This window comes from Manacus vitellinus, unplaced genomic scaffold (genome assembly GCF_001715985.3).
Source record: "Manacus vitellinus isolate BGI_N305 unplaced genomic scaffold, ASM171598v3 scaffold_54_pilon, whole genome shotgun sequence".
Taxonomy (NCBI): Eukaryota; Metazoa; Chordata; class Aves; order Passeriformes; family Pipridae; genus Manacus; species Manacus vitellinus.
This window is the reverse complement of record NW_021940645.1, coordinates 3,046,911-3,071,536: the sequence shown is the minus strand read 5'-3', so window position 1 is coordinate 3,071,536 and position 24,626 is coordinate 3,046,911. Positions and strand designations below refer to the sequence as shown.

The 24,626-nt window shown below is 39.4% G+C and overlaps 1 protein-coding gene across 1 annotated transcript; it reads left to right on the top strand.

Annotated features, from left to right (window-relative positions):
• The first annotated feature begins 1,363 nt into the window (after nt 1–1,363).
• Nucleotides 1,364–23,596, top strand: OPN4 (opsin 4). The gene is made up of 12 exons (XM_018081572.3): nt 1,364–1,500; nt 8,288–8,430; nt 10,357–10,490; nt 11,685–11,888; nt 13,726–13,897; nt 14,754–14,918; nt 17,413–17,520; nt 18,361–18,541; nt 21,355–21,504; nt 22,039–22,101; nt 22,536–22,575; nt 23,226–23,596. Exons 1-12 carry the CDS (start codon nt 1,474–1,476, stop codon nt 23,411–23,413), a joined length of 1,575 nt encoding a protein of 524 aa, XP_017937061.2. The 5' UTR covers nt 1,364–1,473; the 3' UTR covers nt 23,414–23,596.
• Nucleotides 23,597–24,626: the final 1,030 nt, after the last annotated feature.

Genomic DNA, 24,626 nt, shown 5'->3' with positions numbered 1-24,626 from the left:
GCTGTAGCATCTAAGTGTCTCCTCTGGTTAATGTTCAGTGGCCTGGTGACACAAGGTTACTGCCTTCCTTAAATGACTGTCAAGGAAAGGGACTCTGCAGCACTACAGGTGAGTGCCTTTCATTAGAGGCACAGCTCCCATTCATGCAAAGAAATGCAATCCCTTTTCCTTCAGTTTATGGTTAGGTGCTGCTTATGCTAATTTAAGGAAAGGTACATGAGAAGAGGAGTGTGTGCAGAGCTGGGGGAATACAGTTCCCACCATTACTCTCACAGCCTTCTCACAAAGGCTTCCCAGTAACAGTTCACACCATCTATTTTTATCCCCAGCTGCAATGAAGCTAATAGCTCGCATCAGGGTCATTTTGGCAGTGGGTGGAAGGCCTAAACTCTCTGATATTTAGGCTGCAGTATCTGCTAGAAGAGCTTTTTCACACACTGTGCCTAATTCTCTATTGCAATTAAACTTCACTTTACCACAGTAATAGGCCTTCAGCTGGGAATACAGCAATTCGTGTCTCTTTGCACAATGCAATGTAAAGCAAGATTGGTGTGAATAAAAACCTGCTCATGTATGCCCTACATAACACAATTGAAAAAGAAACCAGGCACCTCTTGAAACAGGTGGATATTTGCTGTTTTCTGCTAAGGTATTTGTGTGTCTTTTTTTTTTTTTTTAAACTAAAGAGCAGAAAAGGATGATGTCAGTGGGTTTTATCCCTATGTTTTGTTTATTTTTAGAAATGGACCAACAAACAACCATGACCTAAATTCTACAAGACAGAAGTGCACACAAGCACATTGTTTCATATCAGAATGTATTTGAGTTCTGACAATTTCAGCAGAACTGTACACATATATCTTCTTTAAAAGCAGGCTACAAAAAACTAATTCACCAATACAGTGAAAGTGAACTGTAAGGTCTAATATTTGAGACGGCGAACTCAGCCCTTTAACTTTTTTGTTTTCACGCACAGATAATGTGCAAATAGCGTTAAAATTCAGACATAAATCTGTCAGAGGCAAAAAAGAGATGACAGCACTTTGAAGTGAGCATCAGTTTTATACTGTCATTATAGGGAAGCTGGAATCAGGGTGGAAGAAGCTTCCAACTGGGCATGTGCGGACTCTGCCCCCCTCCTGTATTTAAATGGAAGCCGCTGCTGCTCCCTTTGCTAAGCTGGGGATGGACCGAAGCAACCTGAAGCTCTAGTGAGAAACTCTGCACTGGATCTCACACTGTTCCCAAGAATCTAACAACCTGCTTTGCACACACACACACACACAGAGGTAAACTGGCTGACTTGAATTCAGAGGACAGCTCTTCTTTCTTGGTTTTTGCTTAGATTTTGTTCACCTAAATAATCAGCCCATCCAGAGGGGGATCTCTTGTCCCTCTGAGGAAGCCAACAGCACCAAAACTGTGGAGGCCTTCAAAGCTTGGAATGACTCGGAAGCCAATGCCTACACACTCATGGATCTGCCTCTTAGAGCCCCAACAGTAAGTGTTTTCTGTCACTAAAAGCTGTAGCATATAGATCTCTGGCAAGGCTGCCATTTATAGGACTGTAAGTGGACATTTAAGGAGCATGTACACATTTAATGCTGTAATGCCATAATGCACAACATAATGAAAACTTTTAAATCCTCTTTTTATTCCTTAAACTATTTATTTAATGCAGAAAGGACTGCACAAGCAGTGTTTTTCAGCAGTTACACGGGTAGAAGGCAGAAAGGAATGGCTGATGGCACAGTGCATCCAATATGTTGCAAACTGTTGAAACGTTCTTGTACATTGAACAGCTGTTTAGCAGCTCAAACACAATGCTCGCTTGTGTTATTATCCAGGATGGAAATCCCTATAATTTCTGTAATAATCTGTATGTAAGTGCAGTGGAGTGCTTATGTCAATGTTAAAAGAGCTGTTATGTGCAGTTACCCAGGAAAGTTTTTCAGAATTTTTTCCCAAGTAAGTCCTATCACAGATCTTTCTCAGTTTTTAAATACTGAAGAGAAAGAAAACTTCCTTGGAAGTGGGCAGGTGAGAATCTGTTGTGATGACACTTCAGAATGGAATCTTTTGGGTTTGCTAAAAATATTCTCCATCTGACCCCACAAGCCTGAACCAAAGGAGTTCAGAGGTCCTCTGCCTTTGTCTCTCAGTATGCTATCAGAACTACAAAGTTTTGTTCACCTGCTGTCTATACAAAAGTCTGTTTAAAAGTATATAATAAAAATGTGACCCAACCTAATTTTCAAAGTTTTTAAAATCTAATCTTAATAAAACCTGGATGTGTGAAGTGTATTACAGAAAAATTAACAGAGAAGTGTCCAGAGCCAAGGCACTTATACACTAAATTAGATGGATAACACAAGAAAGAGGATACCAGAACATAGCAGGGAGAGAAAAAAGAGACTGGAGAGAGCATGGCAAAATGGAAAAGGATTCTGGGGATGGAGTGATTTACACTGGAAAATTAAAAATTGATCTTTGACTTAATCTGCTGAAAGATTTAATTAGCTGTCTGTTTCCCCTCCCTAGGTCAAGTGCCTGTATTTCCAAACTTTTGTGGTTTCATTTGACACATAACACTGGTTTAAGAGAGTTTCAGGACTGAAAGCAGAATGCGCTGCTTGTGGCTGAGATTAAATCTGGAAGATAGGATACAAAATCTACTATCCAAATTGCTCAACGAGACAAACGTCATCCATGGAAAGCCCTGCTGCCAACTGGGGAGAGGGCTTAGCAGTCAGCGTCACCCTGCTGAAACCCTAATTGAGGTGGGATTACACTCCTGGCTGTGCTGCCTGTCAGCACACAGCAAGTGCCTACAGAGGCAAGTTCAGAAATCAGAGCGAGGGCCTGTAAAGAAAAATGAGTGCTCTCAGCTGTTTGAGGCCTCTTGTAGGTAGGCAATACAAACACCACACAAGAAACCCCGGGAAATGGTAGTGTTTCTGATCTGATAATTTTTCTAAACTATATAGTTTGTTGTAATGTAAAAGGCCTAACACATTGGTTGGATAAGTCATACTGTGTAAATAAGCAGCTTCCCTACCTGTATTTGTAAGAAAATTACCAACAAAGGAACCTGTTATATTGCCAGAGTCAATGTCAGACTGCCAAAACTTGCACGTGTTTTGGAGCTGGGCTCTATTCCATTCAAACATTAATTCTGCAAAAACCAATGCCTACATTGGTGAGTCAGATGAATTCATAAAACCCACAGCATAACAGTCACTATTTCCTTTTCCTTTTCCCTTTCCTTGTCTTGTTTTACACCAAATTAGATACAATCCATCTGCCATGTTCAGGCAGAAGTAGCTGAAAAATGTCCTTGTCGTAGTCTTTTCTGTTCCTGGCTTTGGAATTGTCTTGACAAACTTCATGGTGAAATACAAGTTCTGCCCTACATGCCCTAATGAATCTGCCCTGTGGCTGATTAATTTTTACCCTTTCTCTGCTTGCACTAAGCCTTAGCAGGAGGGCCTGTGCTCTGCTCTCTTCCTAAAGAAGGAGGCTGGCTCCTCAGATTGTCCCTCTAGGAAGAATTCTGCCTCCCACAGTAAGCAGCTGTGGCAGCTGGCCATAAATAGAGAATAATGAGGTTCCATATTGTGCTGCAGCCTCCACAGGCAAGGCCAGAACAGCGAGGATTTAGACATATCTATCTGTAACACATTCATTTCTCTTCAAACTCCTGAAAAGCATCTCAAGTTTATAAGCCTCAGTCAAGTTTACTGAAAGACAACTGAAAACACAGTTCTGTTTTAGCTGTCTTGTTGTAGGCAGTAGACAAACATTCCTTTAGGGAAAACAGTGAGCACTTTAAGAGGGCAAACTGCCTTAAACCTGTTTCCCTCCACTCTAGTGTTTCCACACGGACACTCTTAAACCTGCTGGAAGGAAACACATGAATGTAGAGCAACTTTGTGACTTCCTGACACTGCATCTATTGAGGCAAATGATAGGGCAGGATTTAGCAATGGATTACAACTATATATGGAGGATAAAAATATTCTACACTAAGATTATCCTTTCAAAGGGTTAATAACCCTGTTTGAGGATACAAACCAATTACTAAGACTATTTAAAATAAAATTCCCACGTCACTGTTCATTCTGCATGTTTCACATCTCTACGAAGCCCAGTCATGGCTAAAGGCAGGATAATGTTTTGTCAGGAATGCTCATCTGAATTGGTTAACCAGAGTAAAATTATTTATTGATTCTGCAAAACTATAGTCTAAATAAATAATAAATGACACGTCTTTCAAAGATTAAAACCCACAGTTCTTACACAGCTGTAGCAAAAGGCCTGTTTTCATACGCACCCAAACAAAATTATAAAACCTACTTCTAACCTGCTAAAGGTTGAGAGAGTTGGGTTTGTTGGGCCTGTGGAAGAGAAGGCTTTGAGGAGACCTTAGTAGTCTTTCAGTACCTAAAGGGGGTCTACAAGAGGGAATTTTTACAAGGACACAGTATTAGGACAAGGGGAAATGGCTTAAAATTGAAGGTTTAAATTAGATATTGGAAAGAAATTCCTTACTATGAGGATGTGAGGCACTGGGACAGGTTGCCCAGAAAAGCTGTGAATGTCCCATCCCTGGAAGTGTTCAAGGCCAGGCTGGATGGGGCTCTGAGCAACCTGGTCTAGTGGAAGGTGTCCCTGCCCATGGCAGGGAGGTTGGAACTGGATATTCTTTAAGGTCCCTTCCAACCTAAACCATTCTGTGTTTCTATGAACACCCCCAAGTCCTTCTCCCAAGGGCTGCACTCAATCCACTCTCTGCCCAGCCTGTATTTGTGCTTGGGATTGTCCTGACCCACATTTAGAACCTTGTCTTGGCCTTGTTGAACTCCATGAGGTTTCACAGCTCCCCTCCCAAGCCTGTCCAGGTCCCTCTGGATGGCATCCCTTCCCTCCAGCGTGTCAACCCCAGCACACAACCTGGTGTCACCAGCACACCTGTTGGGGTGCTGATCCCCCTGTCCCTGTCACTGACAAAGCTGTTGAACAGTGCTGGTCTCAGTACCAATCCCTGCATCATGAGGTGTTTATAGGAAGAAGGCTGAGCAGAAAAACAAGGCATTATCACTGCAACTGAAACAGTAGCTCAGAGTATTCTCACAGGACAAGTGCAACAATACAGGTTGCAACAGCGGGATTTTTATTCTTCCCTTCCAACCAAGCGCTGTGGGAGGACACAGAAGACAGAACAAACAAGGCTAATGCCCTGGAGAAACTGAGCAGAGAAAAGCTTTGGGAATTAACTGATTTCTTGATTATCCTGCTGACCTGATTTTCTCAAGCATTATCTTTTTCTCCCATCCTTTCTTTTGACATGCAATTCCAATAGAAGTTACAGAGCTGAACTTGAGACAGGGACACGTTTTTATCTTGTAGTAAGGAAATGTATGTATGCAATTTAGTGATGAATTTGTAGTCCTTAAGCCTGATCTAATGCCTTCTTGGTCAACTAGTAACCTTCTTTGACTGACAGTCATAGAATCAGACCTGTATTTCCAATATAAACAGTGAAATTCATTTTTTTAACAATTGATTTTTATCTCTTAGAGAACAGCCAGAGTTGTATTCTCTTTAGGACTTGTACCAGAGGGTACCAGAGGGTACAAGTCCTAAAGAAGTCCACGCTAAAATGCTAATTTATTCCTTTCTGCCACAGATCTCTTTTTTTTTTGCCCTTATATGTAGTATAATTTATGTTCTTTAACTGCTCCAGTATAAATATTACTCCTTTATTTTTCCCACACTTGACATTTTTATTGACTCTGAACTTGTTTCACTTGTGAATGTCACTTCAGTCTTCTACTTTCCCTTAAGTAACCTTGCCTCTCTTGTGATTTCTCTGTGTATTTATATTTGTCTTTTAAGTTTTTCTTGTCCCTAGTCCCCCAAAAATTTAATTCAAATTAAAGCCATTCTAATCTGGTTTTTGTAGCCAAAACAATCTCCTTTAGTTGCTTCATTTCTATTACATTGATCCAGTTCTGATTAAATGGGTAGCTACAGGGAAAAAACATCAGGAATTTCCATTCCATTAATAATCATAATTAACCCTCTGTAGAACAGCAGTTTAACAATTTTCTAGCCACAAGACTAAGGAGAAATTAAACCAACCCAAACCAAAGAACACCTGACCTCATTTACTTAAAACAGTTTTATCTCAGACTCTCCCTATCCACTTGCTATTAGTATGGGATTATTTCTGTTAGTTTACTGGCAGTGTGTTGAGCACAGCAATTTCCACCTAGGCAGGGTGCCCATTCATGTTGGTGATGTGATACCAACTTACACTTTGCTGCAGGAACCTGAGCAATAAATGCCACGATACTGTCATCCAGTTAGTGTATTAACCTTAACATTCTTCTCCAGTTACCATAACAGCCAGAGCTATGTTTTCTCTCTCTAAGATCAGAGTATCTGTCCAGCATTTCATTGCTGCTAATGTAGGAACCCAAGGAGTGCACTCCAGTTGTTGAGGATTGCTGCGGGCAGACCTTCAGCACACAAAGCAAAGACAATCTCTTCCAGAATTCCAGACACTCCTGGGGGTCACCTCTTGCTATTGGCACACTGATTTTAAATACACACTGCCTCTGATAACCTCAGCCCAACCTCACAGATGTATCCAGAAGTTATGTCCACCTCTACTGTCTACAAATACCCATTTCCTTTGACAGCTGGGGTTCTGTCAAAGGCATTTATGACTTGCACTCTAACAGTGAATGCCAACTACCACACAGCTGTAGCATAAAAGGTAGAGCTTCATATCAACCTCTGTGCACTTTCCTCCTTTCCTGCTAGCAACCTTCCTTTTCCTAGAAAGGAATGACTGCACATGACAGCTGTACCCCCACTGCCAGTATCTATGATGGGAAAGAACATATCCAGCCTCCAGCACTACTGAAGTTTGGTACAGGCACAGACCTTGGTGAGGCAATTCCCCTGTCCTGGGTCCCAGGCCACAGCCAAGTTGACAGTATTCACAGGAGGTAGGCTACAAAAGATTTGAAGTATTTCCTGGTCTTTTCACACCCCTGGTGTGATCCTGGAAGCTCAGCAGCTGAGGAGTGCCATGGCTGCAGCTTGCAGGGTTAAGCTAGAGCAGAGTGAGTGGCCACCCTTGATGAGAAAAGCCTGGCTGTGAAGAAGTTGCAGATGAATGAGGATGTGACCTGGTATTTTTCATGACTCGATTAGCTGGTTGGAGCTGATGCCAAAAGGTGTTTAGGACACTGGCAGCTGCACAGAGGTGAGTGTTTAAGTCTCCTCACCTGACCTTATGTCAAAAGGCGGCAGAACAGGAATAGTTTGGACAGCAATTCTTCTCTTCAGTTTCTATCAGGTCATCCTGCTTCTTGGGTGCAGCCTTATAGTTTGCTTCATTGCTTCAGTCTTGGCCTAAAATGTTTTTGTGACTCCTCATACTTAAGGAAAAAAATGTTTTTAAAATTATTTAAAATACTGTAGTCTTCAGACTTGGCTACAGAATTTTGCTCTGAGTTATTAATTGATTAAGACACAGATGCTTTGATCAAAGTGCTTTATGAAATACTTCACAGACAGCAAAATACTTTTTATTCAGTGCAGAGCAAAACCAGAACTGGTGTGGAAACCAGGCATAAGGTATACAGGGTTTGTGTTTTAGTTTTCCTGATCCTTAATTTAGTTTCCAAAAGACTCTTGTTTATCACTGTCAGGCTTTTGGTAATCAGCTCTTGAGGGCAGCTTGCAATTCAATGTTATTCAGTGGGAGAAATGGAATAGCCATACTGCTAAAAGGGTGAACACCTGTTTCTCCATAGATCATTTCTACTTAGTTAGAGTCTACCCAGTGATGTCATAGGACAACAGAAATCACACTTCACAGGTATAGAAACTTTCCTGAAATGAAAACTATAGAAAGCTTACTTGTTAAATTCTGCATTCCTTGATGTCAAATGCCATGAAACGGGTCCCTTCCTGTCTCTTTTTTTCCTCCTCTATATCCTTATCTTTCTTTTGGGAGGGAACAGGTTGCTTTTCTGCACCAAAATTCTGAATAAACAGCAAACATATAAAACGCCTTTTGCACTGTTAATGGCATATTTATCCCCTGAGGTTTATCAACAGTAAATGTAGTTTGAAAGCCATTAGCTTATTCTGACTTTTTTTGCTTGCTGTCTTTTTGCATTCTGGACCGTTTCCTCTTCCAGAGAAGCACATGCCAGCTTATTCTGAAGTCTGGCAATATACCTATGACCTCTTGTTTGCTCCATAGAAGACGACAGTGCAAGATGTTCCTGATGCCTTTCCTACAGTGGATGTCCCAGACCATGCCCATTATACGATTGGAATAGTCATTCTTATAGTGGGGATCACAGGAACTCTGGGTAATTTCCTGGTCTTCTATGCTTTCTGCAGGTATCTGTCTTTTGAATGTCTTTTTAAATATTCAAATATAAGAATGTTAACCGTACCTTGTGCTCTGCAAACACAGTGCAGGCATACTATCAGACTGCTATGCAGGCATGGTAAAATGCACCAAGAGACATGGCTGTGGGAAAAGAGGTGGTAAACCTGCCATTTCCCTCTGACTTCCTCCCAATACCCATAGCCATAGCAAAATGGTTAGCAAAACTCCCCAGAATCACCCAGATGTGCCAAGAAGTAGAAAAGCAGCCAAAGCAGAAACGTTCATTTTTTTTCTACTGCCTGAACTGTGTCTGCACTGGACTGATGGGCTGTTTTGCACCCCTGTGACCCACAAATCTCTATTTTTGATGTGTCCTTCTTCCTGCTTTTAGCTGCTCAGTTTCTTTTCCCCTCTGTTCCTTAGTGGCCATGCCCCATTTTTTCACATTTTCTAACACTTGGCTTATTTCCTTTTAACTAAAGCCACATTCCTGCTCTTATACCTGAGGGAAATTTGTTCTCTGACAACAATGTGATATGTCTACCATGTCCACCTGTGTCTGCTTTGTCACACTGAGGCAGAGCATTGGCATCATGTCCAGGCTGGTGAGCTTCTACTGTGTGATTGGTCTTTAGACACTAAGTAATAAAACAAAATAACAGCAATTACATGATAATTTGCCTGGGTTAACTCACATCACTGGAGTGTGGAGGAAAATAGTCTGGGTCTCAAGTCTGTATTTATGGGGTGCATTAAATGTTAGGTTTTGGCATGTGCATTCAAAGTAGATACCAACACTTAAGTGTGAATGACAATGGCCTTAAGAACAGGAAAGGGCTGGCATGCAGGTCAGATATGTGAGGATGAAGGACGTGTGCTGGCTGAGCTCTTTGCTGATCCCATACGGGAAATCCAGTCCCAGCAGTTGCAGTTCCACTGGAGGACACAGCTTGTCTTCACTTGAAGGTGTTATGAAAACAGAAAGGGATACTGATAGCAAAGTAACAAGTACATCAGAAATTCAGAGAACACTTGAGGTGCTTACAAAGCAGTCTCAAGTAATGGCAAACAGTAAAACAGCCATTACTGTTTCTGTTACTGCCTGAAACAGAAATATGTTCTGTAATTTTGCAGACTATGGAACAAATACACACAGCCCATAAGCACCTACCAATAATATCTCCTTGCTCCTAAATTGACAGGTAGGGGACAGTAGTTCTAGAGATTGATTCTGGACTAGTGCAAAGAACCATCATTTATTCAGGCCATTTCCAGTTGTGTCTAAGACTGAAAATTTGAGAAAGGAGCTAAAGTTACACTGAGCCCCAGAGTGAGAAACTCTCCATTGAGTTTTATGTGTACTCTTTAAAACACTGCACTATAATACTAAGAATAACATACACAGGCAGGATGCACTGAAGGCTGGCTATTGCTCTCTTTAAAGTCAGTGTTCAGGCCAGTGAAATGAGTGTCATAGAGAAGAACTAATGTTAAACAAATGCTTTATATGGTACATAGTGAGTTTGCTTAATCCCTGTATTTGGAAGTCACTGTTGATCTTATCAGCAGTGGAAAATGCACTCCCTTCTCCTGCTTAACACGACCCAGATCCAGAAATCCATACTGTACATCGACTTTAATTTCCTGTTAATCGTGGACATGCAGTGCACTGGGTTAGAATATCTAAAGAACAATATGATTTATCCCCATCACTGAGCTGGTTATGAGAACAATCCTTTAAAGTGCACAGGAGTATAAGGGTGTAAAACTGAGCCTTGCTTGTGTTCTCTCCTGAGGGAAATGAGAAGCACTATGCTCTAGCTTACTGTGTAGCATTCCTTGGTATTTGTGAAGCTGCCAAGGCTCACAGGAAGGAGTAGCAGCACAATTAACAGTGCAGGAGTGTTTAGCAACATCTCTTCTGCTCTTTTTAGGACTAGGAGCCTTCGGACTCCAGCCAACATGCTCATCATCAACCTGGCTATTAGTGACCTCCTGATGTCCATCACACAGTCTCCAGTTTTTTTCACCAACAGCCTCCACAAACGCTGGATTTTTGGTGAGAAAGGTTGGTATATGTTCTTTCTAAGATATCACTATTTATGTTCTTACCATAGTGGCAGTTCATCTATTTCCTTATCCTCAGGTACTCTTGCAATGTTGAGAACATTTATCAACATTGTCTCAATGTTGACATAAATATTCCTTTGAACTTTTTTGTCTGTGTGCAATAAATACATTCCCACCAGGAGAGCAAAATTACACAAGACAGATCCAAAGGCAGCATTGGCAATGTGAGGCACAACACATTCTTCCCCAGTCATCTCAGGCCCCAGTTACTTTGTCCTGTGATCAAGAAGCAACGCCCCTCAGCACACCAGCTTTAAAGCTCTTCTAAATAACCTGCTCTGGGCCTTGCACTTGGCAAAGTGAGGCAAGAAAGGCTGGAAAATGTGAGTTTTCACAACAGAAATATTAACTGAACACTTCCTGAGTAGTAATAAAATGTGGAATGAAGGTGCTTTCATTCTTCCTATATAACTGTTCTAAGAGGAAGATTAGTCTTTGCCTCTTGAACAGCTACTGACAGAGATTATTGCTTCTTAGAAGTCAGGGAAGTAAAGTTGCTATTTTGATCTCTGATGACCAAAAATGTATTTTTTTAATTCCATTAAGTGTTCATTTGCATACATGTTAAAATAAAACCCCAACCCAAACCACTGCTTTTAATCATTAGGTTGTTTGAGCAATTAAATTCACTCATTAATATATTCATAGTCTGAATATTTACTTCAGAAAAATTACTCATTAATATATTCATACTCTGCATATTTACTTCAGTTATGCTGACCTTGAGACATGAATTGTTCCATGATACCAAAGTAACTAAAACCCACTGTTAAGCCAAACAGCTGTTTCTATGGGAGCTGCAGTAAAACTGGATTTAAGCAAGACATTAATTGACAGCAGAAATGATCCCACTAGAAACATCAGAAATCAATGACTGAAAATATGTTAAGTATCACTGTCTCCAGCAATTGAAGCAAACAAAATCTTTGAAGTTTATCTCCATGGATAATGTAATTAGTAAGACAGACAGCAGCTTTGAAACAGCATTATAACTGCAGGAAAACTGAAGTTTCATTGCTTTACAAATTCCAGGAGACATTAGTTCATAAGAGACACAGACTTGAACTCTCCCAGAAATTAATTAGCATGGGCAGATTAATTTCACTGCTACTTCTGTCATCTTCATTGAAAGGCTGTGAGCTGTATGCCTTCTGTGGAGCTCTCTTTGGCATTACATCTATGATCACTTTGATGGTGATTGCCTTGGACAGATATTTTGTCATCACGAAACCTCTGGCTTCTGTTGGAGTGACATCTAAGAAGAAGGCCCTAATAATCCTGGTAGGAGTCTGGCTGTACTCTTTGGCTTGGAGTCTCCCACCCTTCTTTGGATGGAGTAAGTGAAATGGAATAAAACTTTTTTGCCCTCATAGCATTGGATTAAAGACCAGTTACAGGTACAGGAGTGGGTTGAATTAATGGTTTGCATATTAGTCTTGAATAAATCAACTTGAAAAAAACCCTGATGAAATACATGTTGAAACTGAAGATCTCTAATCAAAAGAAAAAAATCCAGTGTGTATTACAGAATATTATATGACAATGGCACTTTCTCTTAAGCACATAAAGAACAGCAGATAAATTCACGACCAAAATTTATGAAGAATGTGCCTGCCTATTATCCCATGCCTACTTCTATTGAACCAAATTCAACAATATAAAAGTGAAATAAATGTATCTGTGTTATTTCTGAAGACTTTTTTCATCCTCAAAGGTGCTGTGTAAGACAGTAGTCAATCTAATTTTCTTTATTCACAATAAGGAGGAATACAGTCTGAGCATTTTGTGCAAGTACATCTTTAGTAAGTCTAGACTGTGTTCCAGAGGGACAAATTTCACTGGGTGTTGTCCACATTCTCCATTCAGTGATTGGTGTTGTCACTAAGGCTTCCAATAAGGATGGCATTTAGTAATAACTAAAATGCTTTTGTAAATGTGAATTTTACACCTGCAAATTGGAACACTCGTAGGGCACCTTGATCCTTGCAACGTGTAACAAAGAGAGTTTCTGTTATTCTTCCTCATTTGAATCTGCCTCACTACCATTAATTTATCTCCTGTGAGTCACCACTTTCAGTCAGTAAGTTACAATGAACTCATCAGTCAAACCCCCAGCCCATTATTATGCTCCCTAATTCCACAAGAGAATGTGTCTGCTCAGCTGAGGTGAGAACACAGACGTGTTTGACTTTACTAAAGGATGCTGCAACCAACTCAGTTACTGAGCAGAATTTCAGCAGAATTTTGTTATTGTCATATTGTTGTCATCCTGGTGCCCCATAAACATGAAGCATGTTGAAGCAGGCAAACTGCAATATTGGCAGAACAGCCTTTAGTTGAGTGAGGAGCTGTTAGAACAACAAGATGACAATATAGTCATAGATTCTTGATTCTTAATTGGAGAAGGTGGAATAATTGCTTGAAGGGTGTTGTTATCTTTTAATTAGATGCTAATAGTGTCCACAGTATGAACTCTCACACTGTAATTAGATGCATTTGAGAACATCTGGTGCAATACTTTTAAGAGTTGAACAGAAAATATCAGTGTAAACAGTGAAAATTAAAATTCAAAGGTAAAAAGACATTGCTATTATCAACTTATTTACTGAAGAGTTTGACAGAGTTCTTTCAAATAGATTGCATTTTATTTCACTCAGAACATTAGATATGTATGATTTTTTTTTTTACTTGTACTCAGCTTTCCTCCATGACAAAATTAATTTGATCTACACAATAAATCTTTCTCCTCTGCCCAGTAAATTTCTCTTACCTGCACGAGCTTAAAAAAATGGTAGCCATAGCAATTGGTTTAACTCCTTGGGAGGACAGGAAATGGAGATACTGAAAAACAAATACAGGTCTGGTGCAAGACCCAGTAAGTATTTGGAGAGATGCTCTTTGACTATGATAAGCTTGAAACAATATTCAAGAACTGAAGCAAAATTGTTTAGTTTTTGGAAGCCTTAGACTGCTAAACATGAATACAATAGGACAAACAGAGTAAAAGAAATAGAGAGGTGCTTTGTATGAAGAATTGTTTATCCTTTTAAATTCTTTTTGACTTTCAGAGAATAGCACTAAATCCTATGTTATTCTGAGTATCTTTCTCTAATTTCTGCACTCAGAATAAGAATGACTTCAGGATTTATGCCTTCTCCTGTCCTTCCTTCTAGGTGCATATGTTCCTGAGGGGCTGCTGACCTCCTGTTCCTGGGACTACATGACTTTCACCCCATCAGTCCGTGCCTACACGATGCTGCTTTTCTGCTTTGTCTTCTTCATTCCTTTGATTGCCATCATATACAGCTATGTCTTTATATTTGAGGCTATCAAGAAGGCCAACAAGTAAGTAGCCAACAGTCTCAAATTTCTATCCTTCTGTGTGACTGTTTATTTTCTTAAAACTAACAAAAAAAAAGAAAGAACAGAAGAAAATTGGGAAGTTTTTCACTTTTATTTTGTATGCACAACTGGGACAGGCAACCAGACAAGAATTCTGTCAATAGTCAACATGGTAAGAAGCATGATCCTTAGAAGTGCCATTCCTGAATTTAAGCCAGAGCTGTTCAGTATATTGTCTAATGACATGGAAAAGGGTACAGAAATTAACCAAGCATAAGAAGTACAAAAGGGACATCAGAGACACCTAATGACAGTGTATCAATAACTGTTCCACAGAAAAATAGATGGAATTGAACTACAAATTCCATGTTTGACAAAGGGTGACAAGGAGATAAAACATTTAATCACTGGTCTCTGAAAAAAAAACTATAGCAGTAAAAACCAAGGCCAGCCTGGCACTGTGTGTGTAACCTGCAGGAATCTGTCCTGTCTGTACCAGCGTGTCTGCTCACTTAGTACAAAGTGACAGCCAGGGAGAAAATCAGACCCAGGCAAGCAAAGACTCCTCTAACTGTCTTTAACATAGTGTTATTCAACTGTCTTGAATACCTGTTTTATGTGGAAATTCTACTGGTACAGGACTATTTTCTTCACTGAAGCACATTTGAATTTTGTCACTGATAAGTGCAACAAAAGTTGCATTGGATTGTGAAGGACCAGTCACATACATTAGCAAGCATTAAAAGTGCAGGAATCTTAGACTAAAGTAGCAGAAGAGTAATTGCTGCCCCACTTTATAAAGCTATTTGCTCAATTCCCTACTTTTGTTTTTTTGCTGTTGTATGTTTATTTCCTCTAGGTCTGTTCAGACATTTGGAAGCAAACATGGAAATAAAGAGTTCCAGAAACAGTATAAGAGGATGAAAAATGAGTGGAAGATGGCCAAAATTGCACTGATTGTCATCTTGCTTTTTGTCATTTCCTGGTCACCATACTCTGTTGTTGCTCTGGTAGCTTTTGCTGGGTAATTATGAACATATCAGCAAAGGAATATTCAGTGAAAGCAAAAGCTATGAAATTGTAAAAGACAGATGAAAGTCAAAGCTACTCGTCAAGTTTAATGTCTGAAGTGTATCCAAAAGATTCACACATTTAGGAGTAATATTTAACAAACAGGGCACATGCTAACCGTGATTTTTTTCTTAGTTTGACTTTAAGAAAAGTAAAAAAAAAAGAGAGAGAGAAATAAAATAGAAATGTTATTAATGTTATTGTTGGCAACATAAACCACCATGCTGAAGACTTCTGAATGCAGATTCTCTATGCTAGGATATTTGAATTATCTGAACTTTATTTAGCACCAAAGTGCTAAATAAAGGGCCCCAAAAAGACCCACCCAGGGGTTTATTCTCTTTTCTTTTTCCACTTCTTTTACTTACAAAAGTCTTTTCATTTTGTCATGTTACAACAAACTGCTGAAATTCCTTACATGTATGAGCAAGTTCAAAATTAGTACATTACTTGCATTGGGAGCTTTTTGATGCTGGATATAAAAGATCCTAAATATAAATCATCAAAGCACGTTCTTCATCTATTTAATTGTCAGCATTTTATACAGCAATTTCAACAGAAGCATGATAGTATTAAAACAGTATCTGCACAGAGCTTCACACCAGACTATAGCTGGTACAAACCAGGCACAGGTAATGGACTGGGAGTCCAGATGCCTTGGCTCTAGGTGGTTATTTCTCCCACATTAACATGTGAATTTACCTGTGCTTCAGTTCAGCCTCTGCAAAATGTGTGACTATCTGCTTCAGGAAGGCTTGTCACCTGCAAAACCTCAAGTGGAAGATTCCTATGCCAGTACCAAACACTTCTCTCTGTATTTTTCAACTCAGAAATAAAACATAGCTTTTCCTAAAATTGACTAAAATAGCTTAGGAAGGCAGTTTCCTAAACATAGCACTTCTAAAATCTTCTTAAAATCATAGGCTTAAGACGAAGAAGTACTGAGAGAAGAGGATTCTCTCCCTTTATATCCAGAAGGGTAATTCCAAGCAGCAGCAAACATTTTCTCCATGAAGGAAACCAAGTTCCTCACCTGGAAATGCAAATCCTTAGGATGTGTCCCATTTCCTGTCAAAGGGGGACTTAGGTACTGGATATCTCCCACTGGTGATATGTGAGCAGTCAGACACTGAGGAAGGGCAAGGAGACAGAAATGCAGCACAGCTACCTTGCAGTACTCTAAGAGATCTAAAGAAAAAATAAATCAGGAGATGCTTTCAGCTAACCATTTTAGCTACACAGAACTGTCAGGCTGTCCTGATTCAGCATCTACCTTAGGAGAATCAAATCTGCCTTAGGAGGATCAAGTGCCTGCTGAACTTGACTTCTGCTCCATGTCTCACACTCACAAAAATCTGAACAAACGGACAATTTTGTAATTCTTCAGTATGTCACAAACGAGCATTTGCAAATTTTGCTCATGAAGATATCTGGGGAGCAATATTGCTTCATTCAGCTTTTTTTCCATTTCTGAACTATGCCTTTCAGGCAATCCTTCTGGGATTTTTCAGAGATTGATAGACCAACGCCTCCTGGGAACTCTTATTACAACAGACGGATAAAATCACTACATGCTACATCTGGGAGACTGATAAAGAGTCTGTGTCTATAGCCTGGGACTAAAGACAACTCACCTGACAGAGCAACAACATATTCTTCACTTAGAGTTCACTCTACAATGCAGGAAGAGGCCTTCAAAGCCTCTAAGGTCTATGGAGGATTTACCTGGTAGAAACTGCCTCTGAAGTGTTACTCTTACTTTGGTCTGAGCTGTTCTACTGACTTTCTTCTGGCCAAGACTTGTGGACTACTTCAAGCTGTGTTCAGAAATTAACTGGCTGACAGCAGCATGGCAGATAGACAACAATTCTTTTATCCTTCAGTCACATCACCTGCATATATGCATGGTCACAGTAACAGATGAGTGTAACATAAGACACGTGAAAATACTTTCCCTTCACTGTTTGGTTCAGAAAAATACTTCCCCTTCACTTTTCAGGTCATTATGAGGAAAAAAAAATGAATAGAAGTAGATTCATCAGTTATCTTTCCCTATAATGCCTCATTCTTCACACCTCTTTAGTGACATATTACCCAGGAAGTGTATCTGCTGAGTTTGGAACAGCTGGATACCCTGAGGAATGCACATTCACTTCTTGAAGGCTGACACTGTCCTTAGGCTAAACAACATGGGAATTACCACCTGAGTCATAGTAGTGACGTGCTGCAAGAGAAGCCCCAAGAAAATCATATTTCTCAGAAATGCAATTAGACTGATGTTGATCTTTATAGACAAAGGATGTAAAATTTGCTCTCTCACTGTTTAGGGACAGAACTCCCCTTTTACTCTCTGTGTAGTACTAATAAAGCATTGTCTTGCCAGTGTATATCTGCACAGACCATACAGAACTCTACACTAAATATATAATGTATTTGCATTACTCTAGGTATTCCCATGCCCTAACACCCTTCATGAACTCCATACCAGCTGTGATTGCCAAAGCTTCTGTCATCCATAACCCCATCATTTATGCCATCACTCACCCCAAATACAGGTAAGTTCGGTCTTATAAACTAAACCTTATAAACTATAAATCTGAGAGTAACTTTGTCACTTTTAGGACTAGCACTCAAACTCTCCCTCACCTGCTCATTTTAACTTATAGGACAGCCTTTCCCTCCACAAGAAAACTTCTCAATGCCATGTATACATCAGTGGAATTTGTACTTGGAACAAATTACTACACAGATGGGAATTTAGAGATGTTTATGGATACTGATCTGTATTTACCTATTACATGATGAAAGATGGAAGCCTCTCCACCTCAAAGGAAAGCACCATAAATTTTTTAACTATCTTCAGGAGAGAGGCAGACAGGAAGAGGAAAGCTGGGCAGGAGTTTCCTCACGTTGCATATGAGCAAAGTAATACTGTAATATAAGTACACGTTTTGTACAACTCTAGAGATAGCCAGCAAACAGATGTGTAAGAGGAGGCTAGAATAGCTGCTTAGGGGAAGATTAAAATAATTAATTATGTGGGACTTCTGTGAGGTTCAGTTTAAAGGGACAGAATTTTATTTCTGCCCTGATTAAGCTGAAAGCAGATAAAACATTATTTTAACAGCTTCCTTCAGTTCCAAGAGTTATATTTTAATGCCCTTATCCTTGCCAAGCAATAAATTTGAGTTCTGCAGAACACTGTGAATAAGTGGTCTTGCACTGTGATTGTAGATGAGATATCTGATATGTGGAAAACTCTTTCTATACCCAGTAATTTTCCAGTCCATCCAGCATTAGTTCATCTCTCTGAATAAATGCATTGTTTATGATTTTTGACTGAATGTTTGTGCTAACAGAAAAAAATCTGACTGGTTCTACCTCTTATCCATTAGAAGAGCCATTGCAACACATGTTCCTTGCCTTGGGTCCCTACTGAGGGTTTCTCCCAGAGACTCACGGTCTTCCAGCAGTTATTACTCCTCCAGACGAGCCACCGTAACCAGCCAGTCTTCTGAGACAAGTGGGCTGCAGAAAGGAAGAAGGAGACTGTCTTCTCTCTCTGACAGTGAATCAGTAAGGGAGACGCTTCCCATACACCCCTTTTTAATTGCAAAGTAATTCATTTTCACGTGGAGCCGTTCCAAGCGGTAGATTCTCCGGATGAAATGCATCACAGCGCTCATTACAGGAGCTCCAGAGAAAGTGGAGGGGCAAAGTGAAATAAAAGACAGAAGGATGAGGTGTATAAGAATGTAGGTCACTGTTTGCTTGATGGCTGGTGACACTGAAGGAAGAGCAGAAAGATGGAACAACAGGAATTTTAGAAAGTAAGGGAAGCTTGGAGTCAGAGCAGCCTTTAAAGCCTGACCACACTTCCAGGCTGCACTGTCTGACCACAGGTTTGCAGTCTGGACACACACAAAACAAACTGCTCATCACTGGGTAGTTCTCTGGTGAAAGCAAGGTTGTAATGAAACAGATAATGCTCTCTGAAAGTGTGGTGTATTTGGAAACATATTAGTCATCACACTTAGACAAATCAGTAAAACCATTACAGAATCTTTCTCACAGAAGACCTCAACAGCTTGCTGCTGCCACTGTAAGTGAAACCAAATGTTCTGCACAGCAGCTGAGAACAGGGCAAATATTTGGCATCCCAGGCTCTCTCCTGCAACCCACAGTTACTTTACTAAGTAATAAACCACATTCAATAGTTCATTGCAATTCTTTTTCACAGTAAAGATAATGATTGTATCTAATCCAGATAATTGCTGAATTCTGACAGTTATTTCCAATTTCTTTGCACTCCCTATTCTTTTGACTTCTCGGTCCAATCAAAATGAAATTCTTCTGGCTAGTGGCCACCGTTCAGGTGGAAGATTTTAAAACTGGCTAATAGAAAAGTCACATTTTTATGATGCATCTCTTACACTGTGAACCCTGATTCTTAAAAAAACAACCGACTCCTTTGGTAAGACTGCGTGTTCTTGTACTACTCTCAGTGCTGGGGAAGGGGAACCACACAAACAATTCATTTTGCTTAGGAAAGCAACTCTTAATACTCAAAATAAAATAATGGAGTGCAGAATAAAAATTCTCCAAAGTAAAAAATTCCAAGCAATTGGCATGGAATCTTCTATAGCCTCTAGTAAATCTGAATCTTGTTTGGAACAATGACAGACCTGAGATTTTCTGACAATATATGTTTCCCTATTTGATTGGCCATAGAATACTCTAATTTATCAGGAAGTAATATCAGTTTAGCTGAAGTACAAAGCAGAGAGAAGGGCTCAAGTTTGAGCAAACAAAACTGCTTCAATGCTCACTGATTGGGGTTTTTTTTGCACCATATGTGTCTCAATTAAGCTCTAAGATTTCTAGACATATACTCACAAGGCAAAAAGGCAGTACATATGCTGCCATGTGTTTTATGTCAAGGCTGATCATCAAACTGAAAGCTGATAAATTATCTTTATGCAATTTTTTTTTTTGTAATCCTGTGGATGCAAAGATATTCTGTATCTGGGAAAATCCAAAAGAAACAATTTCCAGTTAAGTCTTTGAGACAAGAAGCATCCAATCTCCAGAACAGATGCTCAGAAAAAAAAGTTGCTTCCATTTTGAAAATCAATCAAATGGGACTGAGAGTGCTAATACACTCTACACATGGAATGGAAAGCATAGTACACGTTTTTTAAAATGTTGGGATCTAAGAAATAGTTTAGCCCAACCTCTTGTGCTCCAGCAGGAAAACATATATTTAGATTGTCTTCCTGGATATTTTGCTAAGCTCTTCTAAAAAATCTTCCATGAAGATATTTCAGTCTGGAAAGACTTCAGTGTGTAGACTCATCTTCATCACTGCTTCCCTAACAGTGAGAAAGCTGCTTCTGAAAATACAATCTAGATTGTCACTGTTCCAAATCAAATTAGTTTTTCTTTCCCCTTCTTCTGTGTCCCTTTTATCCTTCCCCACAGTTACACAGAAAGAAGTGATCCTTATTCTCCTTAGAGCAATCAATCTGTTATATATTAAAATTCTGGTCTAGCATCACCAATTGGGATTCTCTCTCAGTAGTAACATACTCCTTATGCCAATTTATTCAGTTCCATCAGAGTTCATGTTTTTCTACACCTCTTATTTTTTTTCCTTCCCTGGGGAAAGTTTATCAAAGTATCAATACTTAAAAGTATCAAATATTGAAAGTATCAATAATTGCTTTGAGTATTGCTTTGCTCCCATTTGATGGAAGCTACATCCAAAGCACACAGATTGCTTATAAAAAAACTCTCGTGGAATGAAAAAGTTGAGGAAAGTATCTTACAGTGTTATGTTCCCCCATATTAAGGTAAAGTCCAACAGAAAATAGACTGGCATGCCATGAGCTGCTCGTCAATCCCATTAACTGTTTCATTGTTTTGTTCTGACCTCTGGAATTCTGTAATCTTGATCATTGTAGTGAAAAGGCTGACAAAGTGAGGAAAAGGAATAGAAGTTTTGACTTCTAGGAGATACTGGTAGGCTGGGGCTTTTGTTCTTTTATTTTTTTGTTTTCCCATTAATTGGAACAAAGTTTATAAAAACCAGGGATCTTTCATAAAACAAAATGTTTCTAGAGAATTGATTCTGCAGTCCTGAGATATTTCCTTCTATTTATTTCTGCTTCCACCCAAGCCAAATTTTAGACATGACAGACTTGACAGTTTTGCACTTCTTATAAGCAAACATTTTATGAAGTCATATATGGCAGAACTTTTGTGAAATATCTTTTATACAATGTCTGTCTCTTTTACAGTTTCTATCTAGGTAAAACTGACTCTCATGGGGCAAATTGGATGAAAGTCTAAGGAACCTAGAGTGATTGTTTTTGCTGTATTAATTTTAGGCCTGTACTGAAACAAGTACTCCAGACTTGCAAGTCTCCAGCCTTGCCAGAAGACAGATTCCCTATGAAATGGGTAAAGACACAATTCCAACTGGTGACATAAGAGCCAAACCCGAACTGAAGAGCCAGGATTCTGGGATCTGTGAGAAGGTAATACACTGCATTCGTAATACCTAAATTCTCTGACAACTGGCAAGTTAACAAATCTGCATATTGTACCATAATTAATCATGAAGGTTCCTGCCAAGAAGATGCTGATAACCTGTGAGTTAACACAATGAGCAACGATTTAGAGGCTGTAAAAGGTCCTCAGCTTTTTATTCCCACCCTGGTTCATTATTCATCTGTCTTTGTTGTATTTCTGGTGCTGCTTTAGAAAACTCAGCATCTGAGTGGTGTGTTGGCTTGTGTTTGCTTTTAAATGTCCATTTAGTAAGATATGCCTTTCACTATCCAAATTACTTGGCCAATCTTCCTGTTGTCTCACCATTTGCTACCAAATGAGCACTTACAGTAATAACTAGAAAAATAAAAGAAAAGGCTATTTTAGTGTACCACTACTTTTCAGTCAGTTTTCTGCTATCCTCTTTTTTTCCCTATATTTTGTGCATATTGTGCATATGTAAACTATTGAGACTTACCTATATGCCATTTATGTCTTTCTTATCCATGTTCATTTTTCAGACATCAGTAGATGCTGATGACATATTGATGGTGGAACTGAATGTCAGAATGGCTACACCTACTGTAAGAACCATTATTTTAATATTTGGTGTGCATCTAAGTAACTGAGGGAACAAAAACTAATGACGGTCTCTGAGCACAAAATAATTTATTTTTTGAGATGCAAATATCACACAACACTCCCAGAAGAATGCAGAAAACATGACTACAAAAGGTAGATCATTGCTGAAACTTAGCAAAAGGAAAACACACCTACTACAGGATTCTCCTTAAGTCCAGCTTCTTGAAGGAACCTGAATATTTTCTTGAATTAATAAGTCTGTGATTTCCTTAGTGGAAGCATTAATTTTGTGCCCCCTTCCTATGAATAATATACACACTAAGCTGAGATAGTCATTCTGATGGCTGTACCTCTGAGACAGCCATGGTCCTGGGGCAAGTATTGCTGTATGAAGTGATGTTGTTAACTATTTAATGTTCTCTGTTTTGGGTTGCAGAAAACATCTAAAATGTGCAACCTGGAGGAAATCAAGGTCAGTTTTTGAAACATGCCATGTCACCTATTCAGTAACATGTTGTTCTAGTGTCTGTTTCTTCTTCCATGTAACACAGCTAGACACACGTGTAAAAAAAATGGACATCTCTCACAAATGAGTCAACTTGCCTTAATTCTTGACAGATGGAGAAATAAGAGCAAAGAGCTGACAGGTGAAAACAAGGCAGTTTTATCTCTGCAGTATTAACCCCAATGTAATACAACTATCTCAAATTATCTCTTCATTGTTAGCAGTGATCCTTAAGAGCTATTGTTAGTCTCATCCTATCTGATTTTTTGGTCCTGTACAAGTGACAGCTAAAATTGCTTATTGTCAAAAATTGCTAATTAATCTTTTCCTCAATTCCTGTTTTCACCTCATTATAGAGTTTGCTTACCCCTTCAATCTATCCCCACTGTTACCATCACATTTTACATTACCTCTTGCCCAGAGAACCTAAACAGGTTCACTAAGCATATTCACAGCACTTTTGTTCATAGCTGAACGGGCTGTCATTAGCCTGGTCTTTCTTCAAAGTAGACCACAAAAGTGCTTATCTAAATATATGCCACTTTTTCACAGATGATGCAATGTGATCTTGTAGATGTTTGTGCTTTCCATTTCTTTTAAATCTCTGCATCCTTTAGGAAGGTGAGAGCCTGAACAGTATTGGACAAAGGAAAGGAGAGTCTTGCTATGGATCATTGGCAGCTCAGATACCCAGCATTACAATAACATGCAGCAATGTCCAAGGAGTAGAGCTGCCTTCTAGATACAACTCTGGTTTCCTGTACCCTAAGAGCAACAGTCACAAGCAGAACAAGAAGCCCAACAGTTAAGTAAGTGAGTGGTGCAAGCCAGAATATCATCCTAGCCAATAGCTCTGGAACATCTATGGACTGACTGAATCCAGAATACCTTCCTGCATTGTTCTGAAATGCCCCAACAAAGACACAACACAAGACAAGCAAGGAGTAAAGCAGGAAGAGTGATCTTTTCAGCATCAGAACTCTCTCCAGTGGTTCATGTCTTGATCTGAGTCACACTGTATTTTATTATTTCTTCTTTATGCAGCTCATGAAACAGTTTCTTTCGTTTGGATTTTACTCTGCTCAGGTATATTCCACCACTACACAGACCTTACCTACAAGCCTCCTGGGATTAACATGAGAGGAAAGGGAAATATGATATTCAAAACAGGCCTTTGTTCACTCAGTGTAGTTTAACTTCAAAGCTGTTACAGAGGTAAAGCTGAGAGATCTGGGGGAAACTGTACATTACCTCCTGAAGACGGTTTCTTCATTACTGTGAAGTTTCTCAACCAAAAGAAAACTTAATCACACAGTCAGTGCTCCCCTCTCTCATTAATGACATGTTTTACCCCATTTTCTTCTACAATCCAATGGAAAGGCAATGCACTTGAATGGTAATTTAAAGTCTCAGATCTTTATTTTAATTTCTGAGACTCCAGGGAAAGAGAAAGGGATAACAGTTGAGGACAAAGCAATGGTCCTTTCCATCTTTTTCCAACAGTGGCTTCTTTTTCCAACAGTGGCTTAAGAGACCAGTTTAACCCAGTCTTAGCCAATCTCCCCAGAGGTTCTGATATCTGCCTTCTGATACTTCAAAGTGGTTTACATTTAGATGTGCTTATCTAAAGTAAATCTTGGGAGGAGAAGGGTTAGTTCCCCAAAAGCAGCTGTTCTAGAGATGTGTGGAATCCACACCATCCCCACTTTGGCATTTCCATTTTTCCCTTCTCTAAACAGCAGCATTCATATAGGTGAGGGTTTTTCCCCACAGTGACTGAACCTATGAGATTGTATTTATTTCCCTTGAAAGGAAAGGAAAAGAGTTTTATCAAATAGTGATTTTCAGCTTTCCCCTGGTGTTTCTTCTAGTGCATAAGAATAAATGGACAAATTTAATTTGCAAATCATAGCAGTCTACATCACAAGAATTATGAGGAATAAACAATCCAAAGTGGGGAAATAGACCTTCTGAGCCCAAAAGAAGAGGGCACAGAGCTATTGAAACAGTTCTTCCCTACAG

Coding starts and splice junctions, on each gene's coding strand:
- OPN4 (XM_018081572.3), top strand. CDS start 1,474: ATGGATCTGCCTCTTAGAGCCCCAACA. Junction 1,501..8,287: donor TGCCTCTTAGAGCCCCAACA/GTAAGTGTTTTC, acceptor TTTGCTCCATAG/AAGACGACAGTGCAAGATGT. Junction 22,102..22,535: donor TCAGAATGGCTACACCTACT/GTAAGAACCATT, acceptor TTTGGGTTGCAG/AAAACATCTAAAATGTGCAA.